A 23,281-nucleotide genomic window follows, 5' to 3' on the forward strand; every position below is an offset into this window, starting at 1 on the left:
ATGGGCACATGGCGGACTGGGTTCGGGATCCGAGCTAGACGTCCTCTCCCGCAGCCCTCGGCTCGCCTCTGGCAGCCGGAGGTTAAATCCCGCAGGCCCAAGGTTGCGCCCCTCCCCAATCCCGTTCACCCACCACCCAATGAGGGTGATGGGTGGGTCCCGGACATGCCCAGTCACGGAGGCCTCCCCCCTCGGCGTACTCACCCCAGAAGGAAGCAGGCCTCGCACCCAGGCATGTCCGGGCCCAGCCCGCCATGAGCCATGGGCACATGGCGGACTGGGTTCGGGATCCGAGCTAGACGTCCTCTCCCGCAGCCCTCGGCTCGCCTCTGGCAGCCGGAGGTTAAATCCCGCAGGCCCAAGGTTGCGCCCCTCCCCAATCCCGTTCACCCACCACCCAATGAGGGTGATGGGTGGGTCCCGGACATGCCCAGTCACGGAGGCCTCCCCCCTCGGCGTACTCACCCCAGAAGGAAGCAGGCCTCGCACCCAGGCATGTCCGGGCCCAGCCCGCCATGAGCCATGGGCACATGGCGGACTGGGTTCAGGATCCGAGCTAGACGTCCTCTCCCGCAGCCCTCGGCTCGCCTCTGGCAGCCGGAGGTTAAAGAGAAAGGATATTCAAGCCTTAATAGTTATTAAAGTAATGCAATTATCCACAATGTAATATAATTTTTAGGTACCAAAATTAAAGATTGGGAAGGTCATGTGAAAATAGACCTTCTCAATGTTTTATGGGGCCCATTTGCAGTTAGCACTAGAAACTTAAACACACATATGCTCCCAAGCTGAGAACTGTATATTGAAACTAGATTTCCTATGGCTTATTACTAGGGGCACCCCAACTTGATCATCAGAGGGCCTTTCTAAGGCACCCCAACCTAAACTGCTAGCACGAGTCATCCCATGCAACTGTTTATCACTTACAGGATGTCACTTGTAACCAACTCTTTTTTTGTTTTTATATTTACCAGTTTCAGTGGGAGTCTTTCTTTTATTTGGGAATAGAGATGCATAGTGTAACATACCTTCACTTTCCAGAATGCTAGTCTCCATTATACAGTTAATCTGTGAGAATATATGTATGTACATATCTATGTATCTATTTGTTTTGTGCAACCGACTCTTAATTAAAAGGTTGCATGATATATGCTTCTTAAGCTAAAGACAGGATTATACAAGTAGGAACAATCATTTATTTTTAGCTAGTCTAGAAGAAAAAATTGTAGCAATGGAAAGAATTATATCTGTGCTCTAAACAAATGTACATTCCTTTGGCCCAGCAGTTCAACTTTTAGGAATCTATCCTTTAGCAAAGCTTTCAGACATATGTGAAGAGGTGCCGTGCAACATTGCTTCTGGCAGTAAAAACCTACAACAACCTAAATATCCATCAGGTTACACCTGTGCTTACACCTGTGTTATGGATTAGTCTGAAGCAGATCAAAAGAAAAGGGCTTATCCCTATAGGCTGGCATGGCAAGAACTCCCAAGTCTTACAGTTACGTGAAAAAGAAACCTGCATAACAGGGCTTTCAGGACAATTCCATTTTTGCAAGGAAAAGAAAACATCCATAACAACAATGAAAACATGTCGTACACACCCTGTCATAATTTCAAAATCACTGACCTTTTTCCTTGGTCCTATTTCCTTGTTTTAATTAATTCATTTTCCTCCTCCTCTGTACCTTTTCCCCATATCCACTTGTTTATATTCTGCCTTTTCTTTGAATAAGCAACTCAAATATCATTTCATTCATCCAGCAAGCCCTTTGTCTTGCCTGCTTTAGGTTGGCTGTGTGCTGAACTGCGATGGGATATTGAAATGAGTTATGTCTAGAAGGAAGAGAGTCACATACCTAGTGACAGCACAGTGTGGTTTGAAGTGGAACAGAAGTAGGTTCAGAAGGCTGCCAGAGAAGGGGAACTTAACTGCATCTGGGAGCCAGGGAAGGTTTTCTACAAAGTAGAACATTTGTACTGAATCCTGGAAGAGGAATAGCTTTCCTTCATCCCTCTCTCCCACCAAAAATGGTCTTCTCTACTGTTTGGCTCATCCAACTTGAATGATGACCTCATAGAGGAAAAATAGTTGAATCAGTGCCTTTATTCAAGTTCAGTTCTGCCATGTACCAGCTCTGTGATTCTGGGCAAGTCATTTAGCCTCTGAATGTCTGTTTCCTCAACTGGGTAATGGGGCTAAGGCCTGCTTTGCCTCTCAGGGGTGCTTTCACAACTGGAGATAATACTTGTAAAAGTGTTGGATAGCTATTCTAGCCAAGCGTGGAACACTGGTTTGGATTGCATTGGGGCAGATTGTATCTAAAAGCTGTACATGTCTAGGGCTGGTTTTGGAACAAAGGATGGGCCTGAGATGGGGAAGTTTAGAGTAAAAGGGGGCTAGAGGGGATTGCATCATAAGAAGAAAGTGTAAGGTGCCTTGGAAATGGAGCCTGGGCAGAAAGTTCTGGCCCAGGTTCTTGGTCCTCTTCTCCAGCTATGCCACTTCACACAGTCTAGGCAGTGAAGTATGGTGACCACAACTTCATGGACCCCTACAGGACATTCATGGCAACTTGATGCCAAATTCTGGTACTCACCAGGTGAATGACTTTGAACAACAACATTTCCAAGCCTGGCTTCTTGTAAGTTAAAAAGGACACACTACTGCCAGCATCCTGGGGTCTTTTTGCTGAGGAGTAGGTGATGTCATTCAAATGAATCTGTTCATTCAGAATTCACCTTGCTGGGTGCCTGTCACAGAATGCATTCTCAGTAAAAGGTAGCTGTTACTCCAGTAAACACCTCTGGGATACCAATGAGGCCATGGCCTGTGCTAGCTAATTGTTCTTGTCATCCAAGAGGATAGTCAGTTGGGAAGATTGAGAAGGGCTGACAGAGGAGAAAATTGGGTCAAGTGATGTAGAAGCCTAGAGGGAAGAATCTCACCCTGTCTTACAGTGATACAGGCAAGCAAAGCCTCTAAGAGCTGACTCTTCCAGGCAGAAGGAGTAACATAAGCAAAGGAACCTGGATATTCTTGGATAGGCTCCAGAAGGGCTTCAGGAGGCCTTTGAATATGAAGGCAAAATGTTGTATGTGTGTATCTGTCCTTTTTTTTTTTTTTTTTTTTTTTTGAGGGAGAGGTGGCCCATGATTGTCATTCAGTGCATCCAGGGGTTAGTGTTTCCCCCAGAAGGTTGGGAATTGTTGTTGGTGGCAGTATCATGTGAGTAGATTTTAAAGAAGAGAGTAATTTTGGTGAATTGTGTGGTTTAGGAGTAGCACCCTAGCAGTCAGTGTGCATGGATTATCTGCGTAGGTGAAAAAAACTAAACTGGGAGATTGGCATAGAGGAGATGGATTCCAGCAAGGCCATGGTGTTGCATGGTTCCACTGAGCACCATTCATGTAGAAGCATTTTAATTTCAAGTTAGGGACTCTAGATCCTCTGCAAAGCTAATAATGTGATAAACTCAGGAGAAGTATCAGGAGGATATAAATTGTGTATCCAGAAGGTGAAGGGAAGGGAAAAAACAAAGACAAACTGATGTTAGAAGCCAGAAAGACATGAGTCCAGGGAACTAGTGCAAGAAGAAAGGGCATTGCTCACCCAGCATGCCCAATCCTTGGTGTCGGAGCTAATCAACACCTCTCATGCTGCCTCTGGTTCTCAGAGACTTGTGGCACCCTTGGAGACTTTGATTTCCCCGCAGACTTGAAAGAGGACTCACTTCCGGCTTGTGAATCAGTAGTTTCCTAAAGAAAATAGCGTTTGAGCTTGTCACTCATGGTTCATGAAGACAGTGAGAGCTAGGAGTGCAAGAGAATTCCCTGAGAGTGCACACAGGGACCTGGCGTGTGTGGGGGGAGAAGGGGATCTGGTAGGAGCAGGTGAAAGGAGACATCCTTCAGTAAGGGTGTGGAGGCTAGCCATGCTGCCAGCAGCTGTCTAGGGAGTTCAGGCTCTCACTCCTGCTATTGTTTTGTTTTGTTTTGTTTTTTCTTTTGATAGACAGCTGGGGAGCCATGTGAAGTTCTTGAGTAGGAAAAGTGACATGATCAAATTAGCATTCTAGAAGGAAGGGAGACAAGGGAGGCGGCTCTGGCAGAAGTACAAGTGAGAGAAAGAAGCTGAGATTGTGGCAGCAGGACTGCAGCAGGGGAGATGGAGCTGAGAGGTGATGGCCAGAGAGCAAGGACCAGAGTCAGACACTTGGGGAGACAGTGGCGGAGAGAGAGAGAAGTGGAGAGGACCGAGGCTGGACTGGGCAGCCAGTTGGAGTGTGTAGGGTAGCTGATGGATTCATTCATTCAATGAATATTTCCTGAAGGCCAAGTACTGTGCTAGGTACTAAGAGATATGGCACCAAACAAAATGGAGGCTTGTCGTAACGGATCTGACAGTGGACAAGATGTAATGAACACCTAACTAAATATATAGAATGAAGTGTGTGTCGGGGTGAGTGCTATGAGGAAAAATGATGCTGGGGTGAGAGGACAATGAATGCCTTTTGAGAGGGAGGGCCTTTCTGAGGAGGTGGCATTTGGTCAGACTTGAAGGATGTAAGGGAACGAGCCATGTTCCTGTCTTGGGGAAACCTTAGCAGAAGAAACATCAAGTACAAAGGCCCTGAAGCCAAAGGGCGCTGACTATAAGGAATAGCTTGCAAGGAGACTGGTGTTGGTTGGAGGAAAGGGTGGGCAAAAGGCAGAAGAGAAGATGACATAGTGGGGCAAGACTACATGCAGCCCTTGTAGAACTAATGAGGAGATTGAATTCACAGGATTCTTGCTAAGGTCAATGATTTGCTGATGGAGCAGCAGAAATCTAGAATAACTCCCTGGGTGTGACTGGAGCTCAGTTGGCTGACTGTGTGGCAGAAAATGCGAGGAGCAAGGGAACAGGTTTGCAGTGGCAAGATGCCAGTAAGAGATTTGAAGCCTACCACTCCTCCCTCACCCCCACCCAACCCAGCCCTACTCTGCTCTGCTCCGGAGGGGAGGTGGAGTGGAGTGCATTGTGGTGCAACTGTCCAGCAGGCAGTGGAGACCCATATTCAAGAAAGCTATACGTGATGTTCTGAAATGGAATGTGATCACTGTAAAAGAGTGTGGAAATGGGTAGGGAAGAGGACTAGAGCACAACTGCAGAAGAGGTACCAACACATGAGGAATGGCCAGAGAAAGAGATGGGCAGGAGTTGGGGGGAAGGAGTTCCATAGAAGTAGGAGGCAAACCAGCAGGCAGTGGGCTTCCGGAAGCAGAGGAAGGAAAGGGCGGTGCAAAGGAGAGCCTTCCTAAGAGTGTCAAGTGTTGCGAGGGGGAGGAAGCTGAGGGCGGCAGCGAGTCTATTGGCTTTAACCACCAGGAGGGCCTGGGCGACCTTCCTGAGAACAGCTTCGGTGCAGTGGTGGGCACACGAGGCAGATTGCCGTGGGCTGAAGAGCTCGTGGGAGGTACCGAAGCAGAGATGGCCAGTGTAGAAGGATTTCTCAAGAAGCTTAGCTGTGAAGAGAGAGGGACAGAGGGGGATGTGGGGGCAGAGGGGGGGAGAGGATTTTTATTCCCAATTGGGGGAGACTTGAGTTTCTATAAATGTTTGATAGGAAGGAGGCAACAGAGGGGGAGAGGTTGAAAATACGGGAGGGAGAGGGGATGGTTTTTGTGGAGGAGGTAGCAGGGATGGACTCCAGGGGCCAGGTAAAGAGACTAGCCTTAAATAGTATAGCCGCCTCTCCACACCCCCACTCCCCCGACTCCCCAGCCCCCCGTCACCCCCCCACCCACACACACACAACTTCTCTCTCCCGGAGAAGGAAAGCAGTTGTGATGGGGTGGGGAGGATTAGTGAAAAAGTGCAGCAGAGAAGTTCAAAGCAACACCTTGGGAGCCTTGACCAAGGGAGGGCATGGATGCTGAAAGTAGGATGAAGGGAAAAATGTTTCTGGCTGAGAGTCAGTGAGGACTTCCTGCAGGAAGCAGCACCGAGTTAGGGCATGAAATTCAGGCAGGATTTCAGTTGGCAAAGGCAAGATGTTTGAAGTGGAAGAAGCAGACTGAACAGAGGCAGAGAGGCATGAAAAGGCTGGGCATGCTGATGGAAGAAAGAACAAGGCAGCCTGATGACGGCTTGGCAGGAGTGAGCGGGGAGGCTAACGTTGATGCCACTGATGATAATAATGATGATCATCACAGTTGCCACCTGTTAAGCATCAAAGCTCCCCTGTGGCAGGCACTTGGCATTCTTGAACTCATTTAATCCCACCACGCCCTGCAGAATGGTTATTTCCTCATTTTGCATGTAAGGAAAATGAGTCTCTGAATGATGAGGAAAAGGACTCAGTGGAGTTAGTAGGGGCAGGGCTTCTTTATTCAAGAGCCTCGACTTTATTCATGAGGCAGTAGGGAGCCACAGTGTCTGGGCTCAGAGGTGGACTTTAGGAAAGCTAGTGTAGTTTAGGAGGGAAAGGAGACAAAACTGGAGGTGAGCTCAGTTATCAGGGACCTAGGCAGCAGTGGCTTGGCCAAATGTAGTTTTCTTGCTGGCTAGAAGAAGAATGGGAGTTTTAAAAATGAAGGGGTACTTGCTCAGGACGTGAGCCTTGGTTCATGTGGTCGTGTTGACTCACTGAATCTGGAACAATGTGTCAGAGGAAGGTTTGAGTCGGAGAAGAGTGTGTGCACGTATGTGGGTGCATGGATGTGCTTGTCGGTATGTCAGATGGACAATAGTGCCTCCCCTTGCCTGTCTGCTTTCCTTCCCATCTCTTTCCCAATCCTCCAGTTGTCCTAGTTCCCCTACTTCCACATCTCTGGGGCTGAGGCATCAGAGAATGGGGTGATGCTGTTTCCTTGGCTGGCCCCAGAAAATCAACCTTTTCATCTCCAAGCACCACCAAGGCAGCAGCTCCCCTTCCAGCTGCAGTGAGTGCCCCGTGCCACCTGGCCCCTGGTGCTGCTCAGCAGCAGCTTCAGGGACAGGTGCTTGCTCCCACACTGGCTCTTCTTCCTGCTGTGGCTGTTTCTGGGTGTGGGCAGACAGCCACCTGGGGGATTAGATTTGGTTCACAAGCAGTTAACAATAATTACCAGCATGTTCCCATTGCTGTTGTTTGCTGGGCACTTGATTTATGTTCTAGTCCTTGGTACAGTTCTGGGGGTGGGGGTCAGGGGCTGGCATCATAAGCCACATTTTCACAGATGAGAGAACCAAGGCTCCAAGATGGGCAGTAATGTGGCTGGGGCCACATGGCCTGGAAGCAATTGGAGAGCTGGGATTTGAATCCAGATCTCTGTTTCCTAAGCGGTGGGCTTTCCATGCTCCCTTCTTAAATGGCTCCCGTTTGCCTGAGCCGGAGGAAATTTTCAGGTAATACAAAGCTTTGTCCTTCAAGGACAGAGTGGATTTCTAGAGGTACTGCCAAGTTTACCCAGAGGAACTGCTGCAATTGGGTCTGAGGTTCGCAACTCCAGGAACTCTGGGTTCCAGTCCAGACTCTACCGCTTGGCCAGCTATGCAGCCTCAGACAGCTTTGCTGGCTTTTCTGCACTTCAGCACCCTCATGTCTAGGATGCTACTTTGCAGAGTTGTTGTAGGAAAGAAATGAGCTGATGTGTGCACAGACCCAGCATAGAGCAGGCTGCTATTCTTTATGTGAGCATGAAGGCTGGGTACCTGTCAGGGTCAGTAATGGGATTTCTGGGAGGGGATTGAGCCCACTGGGCTGTTGGGAGGGCTGTCCCATAGGGGATTAGGCTCCTTGGAGACTGAATTGGGTGTAGCCCTTGACAGTCTGTCACTCTGGCCGCCTCACTTGCCCTCAACCCCAACCCCATCTCAGCCCCACTTCCCAGTTCTGGTCCTTCATGTATCTCCCCTGCTCTGCAAACTAATGCCTCTGCCTCTCTCTGTCACCCGCCGCCTGTGGCCTCTACCCTGCCCTTCCTGGCCCCAGGGAAGAGGAGGAGGAGGAGGAGACTGAGGAAGAGGAAGAGGAAGACGCTCACCAGTTCTGCTGTCCGGCCTCCGAGTGCAGTAGTCCCTCCTCTCGGTAACTGAGAGGACAAGGGCCATTTTCTATGCAGAAGCAAAAGCCTTAACCAGCTCCCCCCCAACTCACACCCCACCCATGCAGATCCCCCAGGGGACCCTTTCCCCTGCTTCAGGAACCCAGAGGGGCAAGCATCTTTGAGCCCCTTCCTGCCCACTTCCTTCTTGGAATCCACCCCTCTCGCCCTGCCCACTGCTGTCTCCCCTGGACTCCAGCCCCTGAAATGCAAAGAGCTGGAGGCCCAGGTCTCACTAAAATGTGGGAGAAGCAGAGCTTGGAGCTTGAAGCTTGGAGCTTGGAGCTTGAAACCCGGACCCTCCCGCACCTGCACTTCCACTTCCCAGGCACCCTGGAGCCTGCCACTCCTGGAGAGGTCTCCAAATGACATCCTAAGGACCTACCTCTGTCCTCTGTGAGCACAAACAGAGATGCAGGGTGCCTAGGGCTCAGAGGACCAGATGGGGGCAGGACCCAGCCTGCTTAGTTCCCCGTTGTTTGCTCCCTTGCTGTGGCCACTGCAGCCATTTCCTCCACTGCTTGAAGGCCTCGCTGCCGCCCCCTCGCCCGCTCCCCGCCATGCCTGTAGTGCTCTGTAAATATGATCAGGAGGTAAAGGCCTTTCAGAGTTTGTGTTGCTATGTACAAAGGAATGTCCATCAATAAAAGCTGATCTCTTCTCTCTGTCTGATGTATGTTCCACTCCACCCCACCACCCTCCCTGTCCCCACCAGACCCTTGCCTTCTGTCCTCTTCAGGGCTGGGAACAGATGCCGAGAGAGAGAGTGAGCATAGGGTTTGATTTATGGTCTTGTCAACACCCAAGAAGCATTCTATACATGTGTGAATAGTTCCCGACAAGTAGGCCTATTGCCTTCTTCAGCCCATTAGCCTGAGGTGGGTGGGCTGGGTTAACCTTGGACATGTTTGACTTCTCTAATAGTTGCCCTATCTGGAAAGTGAGCAGGGACGTTGGACCAAAGGATCCCTGAGGGCTCTTCCAACCATGACATTTTGTGAATCTGAGACGCTACAATTTTAAGAAACTATGATTATTGTGAATTCAAGAGACTAGGATTCAGTGACACATTCCATACAATTGCTGTGGTGCTGTGATTGTTTTTCTTGGATTCTCCAGCCCTGTGGTTTTAAGGTTGCCTGATTCTACCTGAATCAAAAAGTTGTCTAAATCTAAAGTTGCCTGAATCTTTAAAAAATCTGACAATTAGTAATTGTGATATGCTGTGATGTGAAGATTCCTCCCATGCTGTGCTCCTGGACACAGCCAGCAGACCTGGAAGTGGGCTCACACCCTGACTTGCCCTCTCCAAGTATTTAACATTAGGCAAATCCAAGTTTGCCTTCTGGTTCTGCAGTTTCCTCTCAGGTAACCTGGGGGCAATTCTTTGCTTCTCCTTGGGCTTTATTTTCCGCCTAAACACAGTGAGAATAGCTCTGCCTCTCTGTGTCGTCCTAAAGAGCAGCAAGAAGGACAGCAAGGAGTCCAGCATAGGGGCTGGTGCACAGCTGAGGCAAGTGTGACTGCTGTTTTGACATAGGCTCAGATGAGAGTTCCTTCTCTCTTTCCTCCCTCCCTTCTACATCCCCATCATATTGTACCTGTGGCTTTTCCAGCACTTCACCTCATTTGCTGGCTTATTGTTTTTTTTCAGTCATTCAACCCATCTCAAATGTCATCTGTTTCTTCTCCCCTCCCTCCTCTCTCTTTCTGCCTTAGTGATTCTTCCATAAAGCAGAATCTTTATTTAAGGTCTTACACTTACTGGGTGTAAGACCTTAAGCTAAATAACTGTGAGGGATCCGAACTTAAGACTGTGTTCTCCATCTCCCGGAGAGGTGGTTCTATCGGAAGAAGACAGGGTGTGAGGGTCCAAAATGATCGAATCGAAATGGTTTCAGGTTAATGAGCAAGACGTGTTCCTGACCTAAAGAAGAGGGAGCTGCCCAGGCAGGTGCGTGATAAGGGGTAAGGGGGGGTGGTGATCAGGTGGACTTGATAGAGAAAAAGGAGTGAGAGTTGAGCCTGGGAAGCTGGGAAGAATTTGAATGGGAGGCAAGGATTGGGTCAGTGTTACAGGAGACAGGGCCTGTGGGGACACAAACCTAATGGAGGGCTCCTAGGGAATGGTGGATAGGGTACACTGTGGTACAGGTGAACGTAATTCTGCCCTTCACTTGAGTGGAGACAAAAGTGTTGGCATGGGAGTTTTAACTCAGGGGAGGAAGAGGACAAGTTCAGGTCTGATGGGCATCTCGGGAGTCCATGGATTGTAGATCCCTGTGTCCGGCGCAGCATTGGCTGAACAGCCAGAGGGTCTGTGCCATGGGAGGGGAAAGTTTGACAGCAGTTGGGAGAGGAAAATGTCTCCATGTAACTGCGGATGTGCATGCAAGTATATGTGTGAGGCTGTGTGTACCATTATGTATCTGACACCAAGTGAGAGAAGTCCTGTATATGTCTGGTGATCAAAAGACTGAGTGTGGGTAGCTTTTAAGAATGAAGGGGCTGTGACTTTCAAGGTGATAGGTAGGTGTCAGACAGGATAATCACACACTCATACACACATGGCATGTCTCTGTGATCTTAGGGACCGGGAGCCTGGGTGGTTGCTGAGTGCCCTGTGTAGCCCTTGACATGGGCATGGCAGATTCACAGAGGTGAAGCAGAGCAGCCCACTGTCCTTGACCATCAGAACCAGGCAGTGGGGGAGAGGTTAGGAGTGGGAGGACTGTGGGACAGATGCTGGAAGAATCCCAATTTAGCTGGTGATAAGAACTGGCTGACATGACATAGTTGTAAACAGGACTTCGCAGTAGGCTGACCATGCCAGGTTCCGGGAAGGGAGGAGGGAGTCCAAACGTGCTCCCTGAGAGGACTCGCCTGCACAGGTGCAACAACATGAAAATGAGCTCATCCAGACAGTGCTCAAGTGCAGGAATGAAGGGCAGAGGGAGGACATGTTGGGCAGAAGAGACAGAAGAAGAGCATAAGCACTGGCGTGGAGCCGTAGACAAGCTTCTCGTAGTATCAGAACCACACATACCCTGCTATTTGCTATGTTCGGGAGCCTGTGGGGCAGGGTAGGAGGCAGGGTACTGCAAAGATTCACAGGTGCTTATTTGTTAAAAAGCAGTTTATTTATTTATTTACGTATTTATTTGAAAGGCAAGGTGATGGAAAGAGGGAAGAGATCTTCCATCCAATGGTTCATGTTCCTAAATGATGGCAACAAGCCAGACCTGGGCACGGTCAAAGCCAGGAGCCAGGAACTCCATCCATACCTCCCAGGGGTCCAAGCACTTGGGCCAGGCTCTGCTACCTTCCTGATGCATTAGCAGAGAGCTGGATGGGAAGTAGAGCATCCAGTGCTGAAATATGGGATGTGCGTATTTCAAGTGGCAGCTTAACCCTCTGCACCACAACACCAGCCCCCATGGGAGCTTCTGCAGCTCCGAGTGGACCACTATCCTAGAATGGGGAGGGAGGACAGGGGCAAGTAAGAATTCTTGTCCTGTGCAACATTGAGCAAGTCAGTTGGACTTTCTGGGTTTCGGTCTTCATCTTTCCAGTTTCCTTCTGTGTTGCTTCCTTGCTTACCCAGGCCACAAATATTTACCTGGTGTTTGGCCTCTTACATACCACTGTGGGGAGGTGCAGGGAGATTGGATGGCAAGAACTCTGGCCAGTACCCAGAGTGGTCAGAGCATGAGATGTTTTGTTCAGCTCAGCTTGCATTTGAATCCTAGCTCCACCATTGAGCTTTGAGGCTGTAGACAACTTACTTTTTATCTCTGGACCTCAGTTTCATCATCTGGGTTATCTCCTTCAGGGAGAACAACCTAGCAGCTGCAAGAAGTAGGTATGTAGCAAATGACAACTGTGATTCGTCAGAGCTGCAAAGAAGTAGAGCCGGGATTCCAAGTCAGGTGTGTGTGTGTGTGTCTGGAAAGTCTGCATTTGCTCATTGTTCCCCTAGCCCCTTAGGGGGCTTCCTTTTGCCCTGCCAGCCCCTGTGCTGAGCCAGGCTGAGCTCATGACTGGAATCCCCATGTTACTGGGCTCAGGCAACAGAAAAACAGCTCGCTGAAAAACTGTCAGAGGAGAGAGAACCAACTGCTACCCAGCCACCTGCCACTGCCATCTGAAGCCTGGCTCCAGTCTCCTTGGCCAGTCTTCTCCTTCCAGAGCCCAAAACCCCTGGCCCCATCTAGGTGTACTGACCTCCTCATCTTATCTTCTTGGCTCTCACGTGCACCCCTCCCCTCCAGCCCAAGTTGTCATGGGGATAGTCCTCTGCATCCCTAGCTTCCTCTTGCCCTCATCTTATGGTATCCATGGCAACAACCCCCATTCATTTCCATGGTAACTGCATCCTGATCCCAACCCCTGCTGGCTGCCTGGCTCCGGGCAGTGCCAATAGAAGGAGGGAGATAAGACCTCCCATTAGGAGCAGGATCTTGCCCAGGGTGGGGTGGGCAGGAAGGGGGGCGCCAGTGCCTCTGCCAGAACAGGCCTCAAATCCCTAGGGCATGTCCTACCCTGCCTCTCCCCTCTCCCCACCTTAGCAGGGTTCCCTTATTCTTCCAGTCCACCAGCTCCTCTTAGGTAAGAGTCCAAGTTCCCAAGCTTCTTCCCCCAGGAAGCCTTCAAAGCAGCAGGGAACCAGCACTGGCTTTGCACTTTGCATCCCCTTCCTGCCACTTGGCTGGCCCTGAGACCTCTGGCCACCACTGTCTCAGAGCCTTTTTCTTTTAGCTATTCCTGGAGTAGGAACCCTCCTTCTCCTCTCACGTTTGCCATGCAGATTAAATAATGCGTGGAAAATGCCTGACGCAGGGCAGGTGTGCAGTGAGTGCGAGTTTATTTTTATTCCACTCAGCCACCCCCAAGCAGAAGGGATTGCTCTCTCCTGCACTCCCCCGGCACTTCCTGTGTTCCCCAGCCCCGATGACTTTCCGCTTTGTGCTGTGGTTATTTGTGTAACTCAGCTAATTGTTTCCCCCCCCCACCTCCACTCCCTACAACAGGATGCTCCTCAATCAAGGGTGTGTGTCCACCATGGGGTTGGAGGGTCGTGTCTGTATCTGGGCTTGTCATTCATGTCTCTTTTCCTGTGTTTGTGGATGTGTGCTTTTGTTTCTAGGGGTTTTCAGCCATGGGGTGTGCATGGTGTGGGGAAGGATTCTCATGTGACCAACAAGCATGTCACTGAGTGAGTTGAGGGGTCTCTGATTGCAAGTATTCCATATCCCATGCCCCCAATCTGTTTCTTCACCAGTAAGTATGATGTCAGGAGCAGTAGCCTCAAACACTCTCCTCCTTTTTGGTCAAGACCCTCTCACAGGATGCTGTGCTGACAGTAAGGTGTCCCTGCCGCTATATCCTTTGCTACCAAACTGGGGTGAGCACTCAAGGATTGGGCAGCCAAACTGTGGAGGAGCATGGAGGCAGCAAGGAGAGCTGGGCATGGGGAGAGAGGCAATAAGATGGCATGAAAAGAGCCTGGGCCTTGAGTTTGCATCTGTGCCCTAGTATTGTTAACTTCCAAGAGGTATATCCTTGAGTAAGTTTTCCTCAAATCTCTGAGCCTTGGTGAACTCACCTGTAAAATAGGACCAATGATACCTGGTTCCGTAAGTGGCAAGAATTCACTGAGCTAACAAATGCTCTCGCCCTGGGAATCAAGGCAACTATAGAGCCCTAGGGTAGCACAGAATTAGGCCTGGAAGTCAGCCCATGTGTGGAAGGGAATATGGAAGCTACATGTGGAATGGTAAGCAGGAGGTATAGCTAGGTTGGGGTAATTGGGGTAGAGGCAATGTGAGACTAGGCTAAGGTCAAGAATCACCAATGGCCACAGTGAGGCACCCTGTCTATGGATGTTGATTCCTAAAACATCCTAGATTGTATCATGTCTCTTCTCTGCTCATCTCAATTGGAACAAAAGCCCATAATACTGGACTCAATGTCCTTTGCGTTGGGACCCCTGTTTCGTCTCCTATCACTGTCCTCTCCCTCGTTCATCCTGCTCTGACTACACTGGCTTCTTTGCTCTTTTGCAAACATGCCAGGCGAAGTTCTTCCTCATGGTGTTTGTACTGGCCCTGCCCTCTATCTGGACTGCTCATGCCTCAAATACTCCATGTCTCCCTCCCTGGGTTTCATCAAGGCTCTGAGCCTCTATGCCATTTCTCCTAGAAGAGCTTGCTTGGCCAACACCTCTAAAACAGCATCTTTGGGGTAAGTGCTCAGCACATTGGTTAGGACATTGCTTTGAGATGCCCACATCCCATATCTGAATACCTGGTTGGAGTCCTGGACCCTCCACTTGTAATCTAGCTTCCTGCTAACGTGGGAAGCAGCAGGCGGTGGCTCAGTACACGGGTTCCTGCCACCCACTCCTGGCTTCAGCCTAGTTCATCCTTAGCTGTTGTAGGCATTTGGGGAGTGAAGCAACACATGGAAAAAAATCTTTCTCTAGATACAGATAGCCTTTTAGCACTCTGTTTTGTTGCCTTCCCACAACTGTCCCTACCTAAAATGATAGTATTTATTTGGCCATTTTTTTAAAGATTCATTTTATTTTTATGGTCATTTCTCCATTGATTTCACCATTTCTTTCTCCTTTTTTTGTAAAACATTTATTTTACTTGAAAGTCAGAGATACATAGAAGGAGAGAGAAAGAGAGAGATCTTCCATCTGTTGATGGGAGATGGTTGCAAAAGCCCAGAACTGAGCCAATCTAAAGCCAGGAGCCCAAAGCTTAGAGCCATCCTCTGCCGCTTTCCTAGGCCTTTAGCAAGCAGGAAACTGGTTCAGAAGTGGAACAGCAAGGATTTGAACAAGTGCCCACATGGGATGCCAGCATTGCAAACAGAGGATTAGCCTACAACCCCACTTCATGCATTTCTTATGCTTAGTTGGCTTCCCCCTCTGGAATGTCACTTTGTTGAGGGAACCTTCTTGTGCACTTTGCTCACCATTGTCTTTCCAGCACCTAGGACTGTGTCTGGTCCATAGTGAGTGAAGAGTTGTTTATTATAGGGAGCTAGGGAAGGGCTTTACTTTTAAAACAAAGAAACAACCTTTTGAGCAACAGCAAGACCAGAAGAGACAGCTCCTGGCTTCTGGTTGGACCCAAATCCCCACAGCAGCTGGGGCTGGGCCAGGCCCAAGCCAGGATCCAGGAACTTAGTTCAGGTCTCTCAGGAGGGTGGCAGGCATCCAGCTGCTGCAGCCTCCCAACACGTGCACTAGCGGGGAGCCAGAATCAGCAGCAGAAGGCAGGTGAGAGTCAAAGCACTCTGGTCTGGCAATGCTGGCATCTTGAATGCTGGGCAAGCAAAACACCTGGATAGCTCTCTCCACCCATAGGGTGGAGAATGTAGTGGAAGAGGAGCTAGGAGGTGAGAATACTATTGAATTAGAGTAGCCACCTGAGCATGTTCCTAGCCTGGAGGGTTTTATTGAGCACCTACTCCGTTCCAAGCGCCATGTTCATAAGATGACCAGATTCTCTTCCTGTGCTAGGATTCATAAACACAAATATGAACACAAACTCATGAAGACAAATGTGGCACACTAAACTTGTGCCATAAAAAGGACAGACTTGCTTTGTGTGGGCACTCTGACCAGGATTAGCGATCCTTTACGGCTCGAGACATGTGACCTGAATTTCTACAGAACTGGGATTTGAGGGCATATTTCAGATTGCAGATGGCAGAGATGATGGAGGTGGTATATCAGGTGGAAGGTAGCGCATGCACCATTTGTGAGGTGGCATGCAGAGGTGTATGTGGGCCGGGCTAGAGGATACAGTAGGGGCTGGCAGCCAATCCTGCAGTATGGCTTGCTGTTGCAGAGTGTGAGCTCTGGAGCCAGACTTCCTGGAGTTAATTCCTCATGCTGTCATCAGTGGCTATGTGACCGTAGATCTTTCATTTAACCTCTCTGGGCCTCAGTTTCCTTACGGGTAAAGAGAAGAGAAGTAACAATTCCCACGTCACAAGGCCGTTTTGAAGAGTAAATAAAGTAAGGAAGTACGAAGTGGTTAAACGTACCTAACTTTTCTATAAGCGTTAGCTAGTGTGTCTTGGAGAGGCTTTAAATGGCAGAATGAGGCAGTTGGGATCTTTAAAAGGCATTGGGAGCTATAGATGGTTCAGGAATACAAATGACAAATAGTTGCCTTTAGCTGTGTGCTGGGAGGGGAGGGGGGTTGAGAAGTTTCAGCAGGGAGGGGGAGGAGGGGGGCATCTCGGATGCCCAGGATGAGCTGGGTTGGGTCTGGTCCCTTGGGGCCGACATCACAGAAGCCCAAGAGGAGAGAGAATTTGAGGTGGAAAACAGGCTCCCAGACCTGTTTCTGCTTTGCTCCTCCTGACAATATGGCAGCCTTACACTGGGGAGGGTGGAGGCCGAGCATTGGGTGGGGGCTCCCAGCAGGGCGGAGCCCAGGCAGCTGTAGCTCAGCACTGAGAGGGGGTGGTGGCAGCCTCCAGGGTGCTACCTCCCCAGCAAACTCAGCCCCCAAGTGCAAGGTGCTTAGCTGCCAGGCTGGCAGGCTTCTTGCAGCTCAAGCTCCTGTACTGCTAGGGGACCTCCCCATACACATACACGCCCTCCGTAGCTCACCTCTACCCTGTTCCCTGCTGTCTGCCAATTTGGGGCTGAGGAGTGGTCCTTGAACCTTTTAAGCAGCAAGAGCAGCACCCCCTCCCAACCTTGTGCACTCCCTAGCCAGGCTGCTTTCTAAGCCCCAGCCACACCCATTCTCCCCCACAGCCTCCTCCGTGCCTGCCGTTGTTCCTCCCCTCCTGCGCCCTCCCCAGTTCTCCCCGCCTCTGTGGCTCCTTACCAGGCCCAGTCGGCTCAGGGCGCCTGGGCTGTCGCCACCTGGGTTCCCAGGCAGCCTGGTTGCCATGGCACCATGGGAGCAGGTCTGCTGGAACAACAGCTCTGGATAACCAGGGCAGGCAAGAGCCGGGGCCCAGTGCCTGTCACTCTGCAGCTTGCAACCCCCTGTCCCCTCCCCAAGGCGAGCGGAGGAGGAGGCCATGAGGAGGAAAAGGAAGCTGCCCCGCAGGGCTGCTCTGTACCTGTGAGGATGCTGAACGGGAGGCGGGAGGGAGGTGGAGGAGGCTGCGCCCAGCTGGCCACAGGGAGGCTATGGGCAGGGGCGGGGCTGCAGGGGCAGGAGGCTGGACTGCAAGGGGTGGCACGCTGGCCTGCTTGGCGCTGGGGATGGAACGGGAAGGACAACTGGGGCACATCATATTGGGGATGAGGCCATGAGGGGGAGAGGGGCAGGGAAGGGAGGGGCTATGAGGGTCTGGGATGGTTAGGAGGAGGACCTTGAGGGGACCTGGCCAAGGAAGACTAGGACAAGCCTGGGGTGGCAGAGCCTGGAGGGCAAGAGGTGTGTAAGGGTGTGCTGTGAGAGGCCAGACCGAAGGGTACCAAGGATAGAGCGTTCAAGGCCAGGGTGGCTGTGAGGAGACAGGACTCCGCCCTGGCCTGTAAGCAGATGGGATTGGGGGCAGAGACCTGGTGCACCCATTCTCGAGCTGGCCCAGCAGGCCCCTCACCCGATCCCACATCCTGCCTCATCTTATCTCGTACCCACAGTGTGGAGGGTGATGCCCCAGGCAGTGACCTGAGCACAGCGGTTGATAGCCCTGGGAGCCAGCCCCCCTACCGGCTGAGCCAGCTGCCCCCCACCGGCAGCCACATGGGGGGCCCCCCTGCTGGAGTGGGCCTGCCCTGGGCTCAGCGGGCACGCCTCCAGCCAGCCAGTGTCGCCCTGAGGAAGCAGGAGGAGGAGGAGATAAAGCGCTCCAAGGCCTTATCAGACAGCTATGAACTCTCTACGGACCTGCAGGACAAGAAGGTGCGCAATGGGGCTGGGGACGGGGACACATTGGCTGTGGCCCTGGAGGGGCATCTAGGGTGGAGGGAGGGCTCATGGAGGCCTCAAGCTGAGAAGACTGGCACCAGGACCCTTTGCCTCACTGGGCCTCACTGGGCTTCACTCCCCCACCACCCCTCACCCCACAGCTGTCTGCTGAGGCATGTGTGCACTGAGCACACACTGGGCTGTCAGTCTGGGTCCCAGAGATGCAAAGATGCATGAGTCCTGGACCTGGTCTCCAAAACCTTAGTCTCATGGGGCAAGCCCACACATAACTTGATACAGTATATTGTTTAGCTAAGAGAAGAAAGGAAAAAAGATGGCTGGTGGTAGTGGAGGACAGGAAAAGGGGGAACTGAGGGGGAGAGGGAATGCCAAAATCCTCTTTAGGAAAAAGAAAAGAAGAATATAACAGAATGAACTGAGGCTGTGTCTATGGGTTTGGCATTTAGCCGAACAATTTTCCTGCCTCTTTTCTTGCTTCTCTTTCCCGCACTCAATCCACTCCTGTCTTGTACATTCTTTCCTTTCCTCCTCCTTATTTATTTCTTCCTTCCTTCATTCATTTCTTTTTTTAAAAGATTTATTTATTTTTATTGGAAAGGCAGATTTACAGAGGAGAGACAGAGAGAAAGATCTTGCGTCCACTGGTTCACTCCCCAAGTGACCACAATGAACGGAGTTGAGCTGATCCCAAGGTCTGGAGCTTCTTCCAGATCTCCCACGCGAGTGCGGGGTCCCAAGGCTTTGGGCCGTCCTCGACTGCTTTCCCAGGTCACAAGCAGGGAGCTGGATGGGAAGTGGAGCAGCTGGGACACAAACCGGTACCCATAAAGGGTGCCAGCGCTTGCAAGGCAAGGATTTAGCCACTCAGCTACTCACCAGTGCCTCTTCCTTTATCTTTTTTTTTTTTTTTTTTTGCTTCTCTGGCTGTTTTTCTGCTTTTTAATCATCACCATATACTTCGTATAAGTTAAACAGAATAGAGTCCTAGCCTATGTGACCAGAATGTGACCAGGATGACCTGAACTTCAAGGGGGGAAAAGACAGCACTGAGCCCAGCCCCAATACCTGACAGAGCCGGGCAGCATCTGACAGTTGGCTTAAAGGACCTCAGCGGGTGGGGCGTGGTGGTCAAGGTGTTGGGGTGAGGAGGCTGTTGGGAATCTCTGACCGTGTTGTCCTGGACCCTGACTGGCAGGTGGAAATGCTGGAGAGGAAGTACGGGGGCTCTTTCCTAAGCCGCAGGGCTGCCAGGACCATCCAGACGGCCTTCCGTCAGTACCGCATGAACAAGAACTTCGAGAGGCTGCGCAGCTCAGCTTCGGAAAGCCGCATGTCACGCCGGATCATCCTCTCCAACATGCGTATGCAGTTCTCCTTTGAGGAGTACGAGAAGGCACAGAACCCCGCGTACTTCGAGGGCAAGCCTGCCTCGCTGGACGAGGGTGCCATGGCTGGTGCCCGGAGCCACCGGCTTGACCGGGGGCTCCCCTATGGAGGCTCCTGTGGTGGGGGCATCGACGGTGGTGGAAGCTCTGTCACCACATCTGGAGAGTTTTCCAATGACATTACGGAACTTGAGGACTCCTTCTCCAAACAGGTCAGGATCCCTGGCCAAAGTGCCTTTCTTCCCCATCCCCATGCTCTGGCTCCTCCTACTCCTTCCTGTTTACCTATCATCCAAGCTGAATGCCATTGCCTGGCCAGCATTTAATCCCAAGAAAGAGCTGCGATCTGAGTTGGCACTGTGTGAATGAAAAAGAATTGGCAACATCAAAAAAATTTTTTACATTGGTAAAACAAAACAGGTAAACTGTGGGTGTTTAGAAACAGATAAAAAAATGAGTGTTCTCAGTACTTGGACCACAGTCTGCTAGCAAATGAAAAGTGTAATGAATAGGTCACACGCTCCTACTATATACCAGGTGCTGTGTCTGCCCCCAAACGGAGTCCTGATGATTATCCCCAGTTTTACAAACAAGGAGACTGAGTCTGAGGAATTGACCTTGGTCCTTGTTGCCAAGGATCGCCTGGTCCAGGAGGAAATGACAGGCATACGTGGTACATGACTGTGTCCTTCAAGTGTGCTCACAGCCAAGAGAAAGGACCACTTCCAGGACCTTGGGAACTCAGGAGACTGCAGAGGAGAATTCTTCTAAGGGAACTAGGAAGGCTTATATTGCTGGTGGTGGGAGCAACCAGGCTATGTCCCAGCTCTCAGTGCTATTCAAGTCTAATGAAGAGTGTATAAGTTATGTGTCACTGAGTAACACATTACCCACCCACTCCCAAATTTAATTGCTTAAATCTGCCCTTAGAGACTGGGCTTAAACTTTTATTACTTTATCATTTACTATCTCATCCAGTTGCTGAGGGCCAGGGGACTAGAGCCTGGGTGGCAGGGGATTTGGCTGGGGAGTTCTGACATGAGGTCTCCCATGAAGCTTCAGTCTAAATTGTAGAGTGGGCCGGCCTGCAACCGTTGAAGATTTGCAATATCTTACAGGTTGATCTCAGAAGTGATGCAACCGCACTTCTGCCTCCTGTCATTGGTCATAGAGGTTGACTCTGCTGCAGTGGGGTGCCTAACAGTCTGACCACCAGGAGGTAGCAGATCATAAAGAGTATGCGTGGGCAACTGGATGTCATGGGGGAGGTAGAGTTGTTTCCAAGCCATGAACCGGGCTCTCACAGCCAAGTAGGATGGATTTCTTTTTCTTGTCTTTATTTTCTTAAGATTTATTTTTATTGGAAAGGCAGATTTACAGAGAGAAGGAGAGACAAAGATCTTCTGTCCACTGGTTCACTCCCCAAGTAGCTGCAACAGCCAGAGCTGAGCCGATCCAAAGCTAGGAGCCTAGAGCTTCTTCTGGGTCTGCCACGCGGGTGCAGGCGCCCAAGGCTTTGGGCCATCCTCTACCACTTTCCCAAGCCACAATCAGGGAGCTGGCTGGGAAGTGGAGCATCCAGGACCTGAATTGGCACCCGTATGGGATCCTGGTGGTGACAAGGCGAGGATTTAGCCACTGAGCCATTGTGCCAGGCCCAGGATGGATTTGAGATGGCATCCCCCAGACAGCTCTGGCAGCCTGGAGGAAGCTAGGATTTTGGTTTTCCCTGGGGGTGGGTGGATAGGTTGGGGGTGAATGGCAATAGCAGAGGCAGGAATGTGCCTGGAATGAGAGAAGGTACAGTTTGGCTTAAGTCAACAGGAACACAAAGGACAGATTGGGGTATTTGCCAGGGGAACTGTGAGCACAGTTTATCCCAGCAGCTGTGAGCTCAGCACAACCCCTGTCTGTCTGGGAGGAGCAGGGGGTCTCGCCTTCTTGGCCAAGCCCCCAGGCAGACTCCTCCTTCCTTCCCTCCTCTGCTTCTACCCTTCCGCCATTCGTTCCCCTTCTTTCCTTTTCCCCTTCTTTCCTTTCTTTCTTTTCCTTTCCCTCTTTCCCTGTCTCCCCACTCCCTCGCCCATGCAGGTCAAGTCTCTGGCTGAATCCATCGATGAGGCCCTAAATTGCCACCCGTCGGGGCCCATGTCTGAGGAGCCAGGATCAGGTCAGCTGGAGAAGCGGGAGTCCAAGGAACAGCAAGAGGACAGCTCAGCCACATCCTTCAGCGATCTTCCCCTGTACCTGGATGACCCAGTTCCACCCCAGTCCCCCGAACGACTGCCCAGTACAGAGCCCCCACCCCAGGGCCGGCCTGAGTTCTGGGCACCAGCTCCTCTGCCACCAGTTCCTCCACCAGTGCCACCAGGGACCCGGGAAGATGGGAGCCGTGAGGAAGGCGCTCGCAGGGCTCCTGGGTGCCTAGAGTGTAGGGATTTCCGGCTTCGGGCTGCCCACCTGCCCCTGCTCACCATTGAGCCTCCTAGTGACAGCTCCGTGGACCTGAGTGACCGCTCAGACCGCGGCTCCGTCCACCGGCAGCTGGTGTACGAGGCTGATGGCTGCAGCCCCCACGGGACCCTGAAGCACAAGGGGCCACCGGGCAGGGCCCCAATCCCACACCGCCATTACCCAGCCCCTGAGGGCCCAGCCCCAGCCCCACCAGGTCCCCTGCCACCAGCTCCCAACAGTGGTACTGGGCCCAGTGGTGTGGCTGGGGGTCGGAGGTTGGGGAAGTGCGAGGCAGCAGGAGAGAACTCTGATGGCGGAGACAATGAGAGCCTCGAGAGCTCCAGCAATTCCAATGAGACCATCAACTGCAGCTCGGGCTCTTCCTCTCGGGACAGCCTGAGGGAACCTCCGGCCACTGGCCTGTGCAAGCAGACTTACCAGCGGGAGACCAGGCACAGCTGGGACTCACCAGCCTTCAACAACGATGTGGTCCAGAGGCGGCACTACAGGATCGGCCTCAATCTCTTCAACAAGTATGTGCTCTCCATTCTGGCCTGCTCAGCCCTCCCTTCCCGGGCCATGGGTGCAGGTGCAGCTCCAGGCAATGATTGCAAGGCCTGGCTATCTTGGGTTTTTGTGGTTTCTCGCTGACTGTTCAGGATCAAGAGGATTGGCATGCAGGGCAGCCAGAATAGAGGTCTTGGCACACATAGCTGACTGACTGTATGAGCTCATATGAAATGCTCTCGCTTAGAGGTTCTGTACCTCAATTTCCCCACTACCCCTTATGAAAGGGAGCAGCCGTATGGTATGCAGACTGCCCTCATCTGGGACATGGGTGACTTGGACCCCAGGTCTGCCCTTGGTCACTCCCTGGGCAAGGTGTTTTCCTTCCCTGAACACTTGAGGTTTCCCTTGTCTACACTAGCAGGGTGTGATGTTTGAGATATGGGGAGGCGGGGTGGTATACTAGACCGCTCCATGACTATGGCTGAGCTCCTTCCAGGTGCCTGGGATTGTGCCAGACCCTTGGGAGGAAGGTGGGAGGGTGACATTTGATTAGAAAATAATTAGAAAACATTAGATGTAATTAGAAAACATTAGCTCAAGTGTAAGGCATTAGAAGTAATTCCTTAATGCTTTACATCTTTATTAGCTTATTAAACACTGCCACCTATGTTTACTTTTCACAATAACTCAGCAAGGTGGGGTAATGGGTCCCGATTTCATAACTGGGAACTGAGGCTTAGAGAAGTAAATTGTCTAAAATCCCACAGCTGAGAAGTCATGGATCTGGGCCTAGAGGAGCACCAAAAAAAAAAACAAAAAAAACAAAAAAAATTCTAAATTGTGTCATGTGAGCTGAAGGCCCTGGGATTCTGAATAAATACAGAACACTCACCCAGATTTGGGCTACTTCTCTGACAATCTAAGGGGGCAGCTTGTTTGCAG

The 23,281-nt window shown here is 51.1% G+C and overlaps 2 protein-coding genes across 4 annotated transcripts in view; both read left to right on the plus strand.

The window, feature by feature from the left end:
* LOC131478484 (IQ motif and SEC7 domain-containing protein 2-like) overlaps positions 1-8,731 on the plus strand; it is a 61,505-nt gene extending 52,774 nt beyond the window's left edge. The window contains exon 4 of the mRNA XM_058658297.1: positions 7,959-8,731. Within this exon, the coding sequence (XP_058514280.1) occupies positions 7,959-8,058 (100 nt within the window). The 3' untranslated portion in view covers positions 8,059-8,731. The remainder of the gene's footprint in view (positions 1-7,958) is intronic.
* Positions 1-23,281, plus strand: part of LOC101530665 (IQ motif and Sec7 domain ArfGEF 2) — a 52,272-nt gene that overhangs the window by 10,592 nt on the left and 18,399 nt on the right. For 2 of the 3 annotated variants that reach the window (XM_058658294.1, XM_058658296.1), the window contains exons 2-4: positions 17,702-17,963; positions 19,186-19,587; positions 21,467-22,362. In XM_058658294.1, the coding sequence (XP_058514277.1) occupies positions 17,702-17,963; positions 19,186-19,587; positions 21,467-22,362 (1,560 nt within the window). Of the gene's footprint in view, positions 1-9,860; positions 10,025-17,701; positions 17,964-19,185; positions 19,588-21,466; positions 22,363-23,281 lie in introns of those variants that run through there. The other variant, XM_058658295.1, reaches the window with a different exon arrangement.

This window comes from Ochotona princeps, chromosome X (genome assembly GCF_030435755.1).
Source record: "Ochotona princeps isolate mOchPri1 chromosome X, mOchPri1.hap1, whole genome shotgun sequence".
In the NCBI taxonomy this organism is placed as follows: Eukaryota; Metazoa; Chordata; class Mammalia; order Lagomorpha; family Ochotonidae; genus Ochotona; species Ochotona princeps.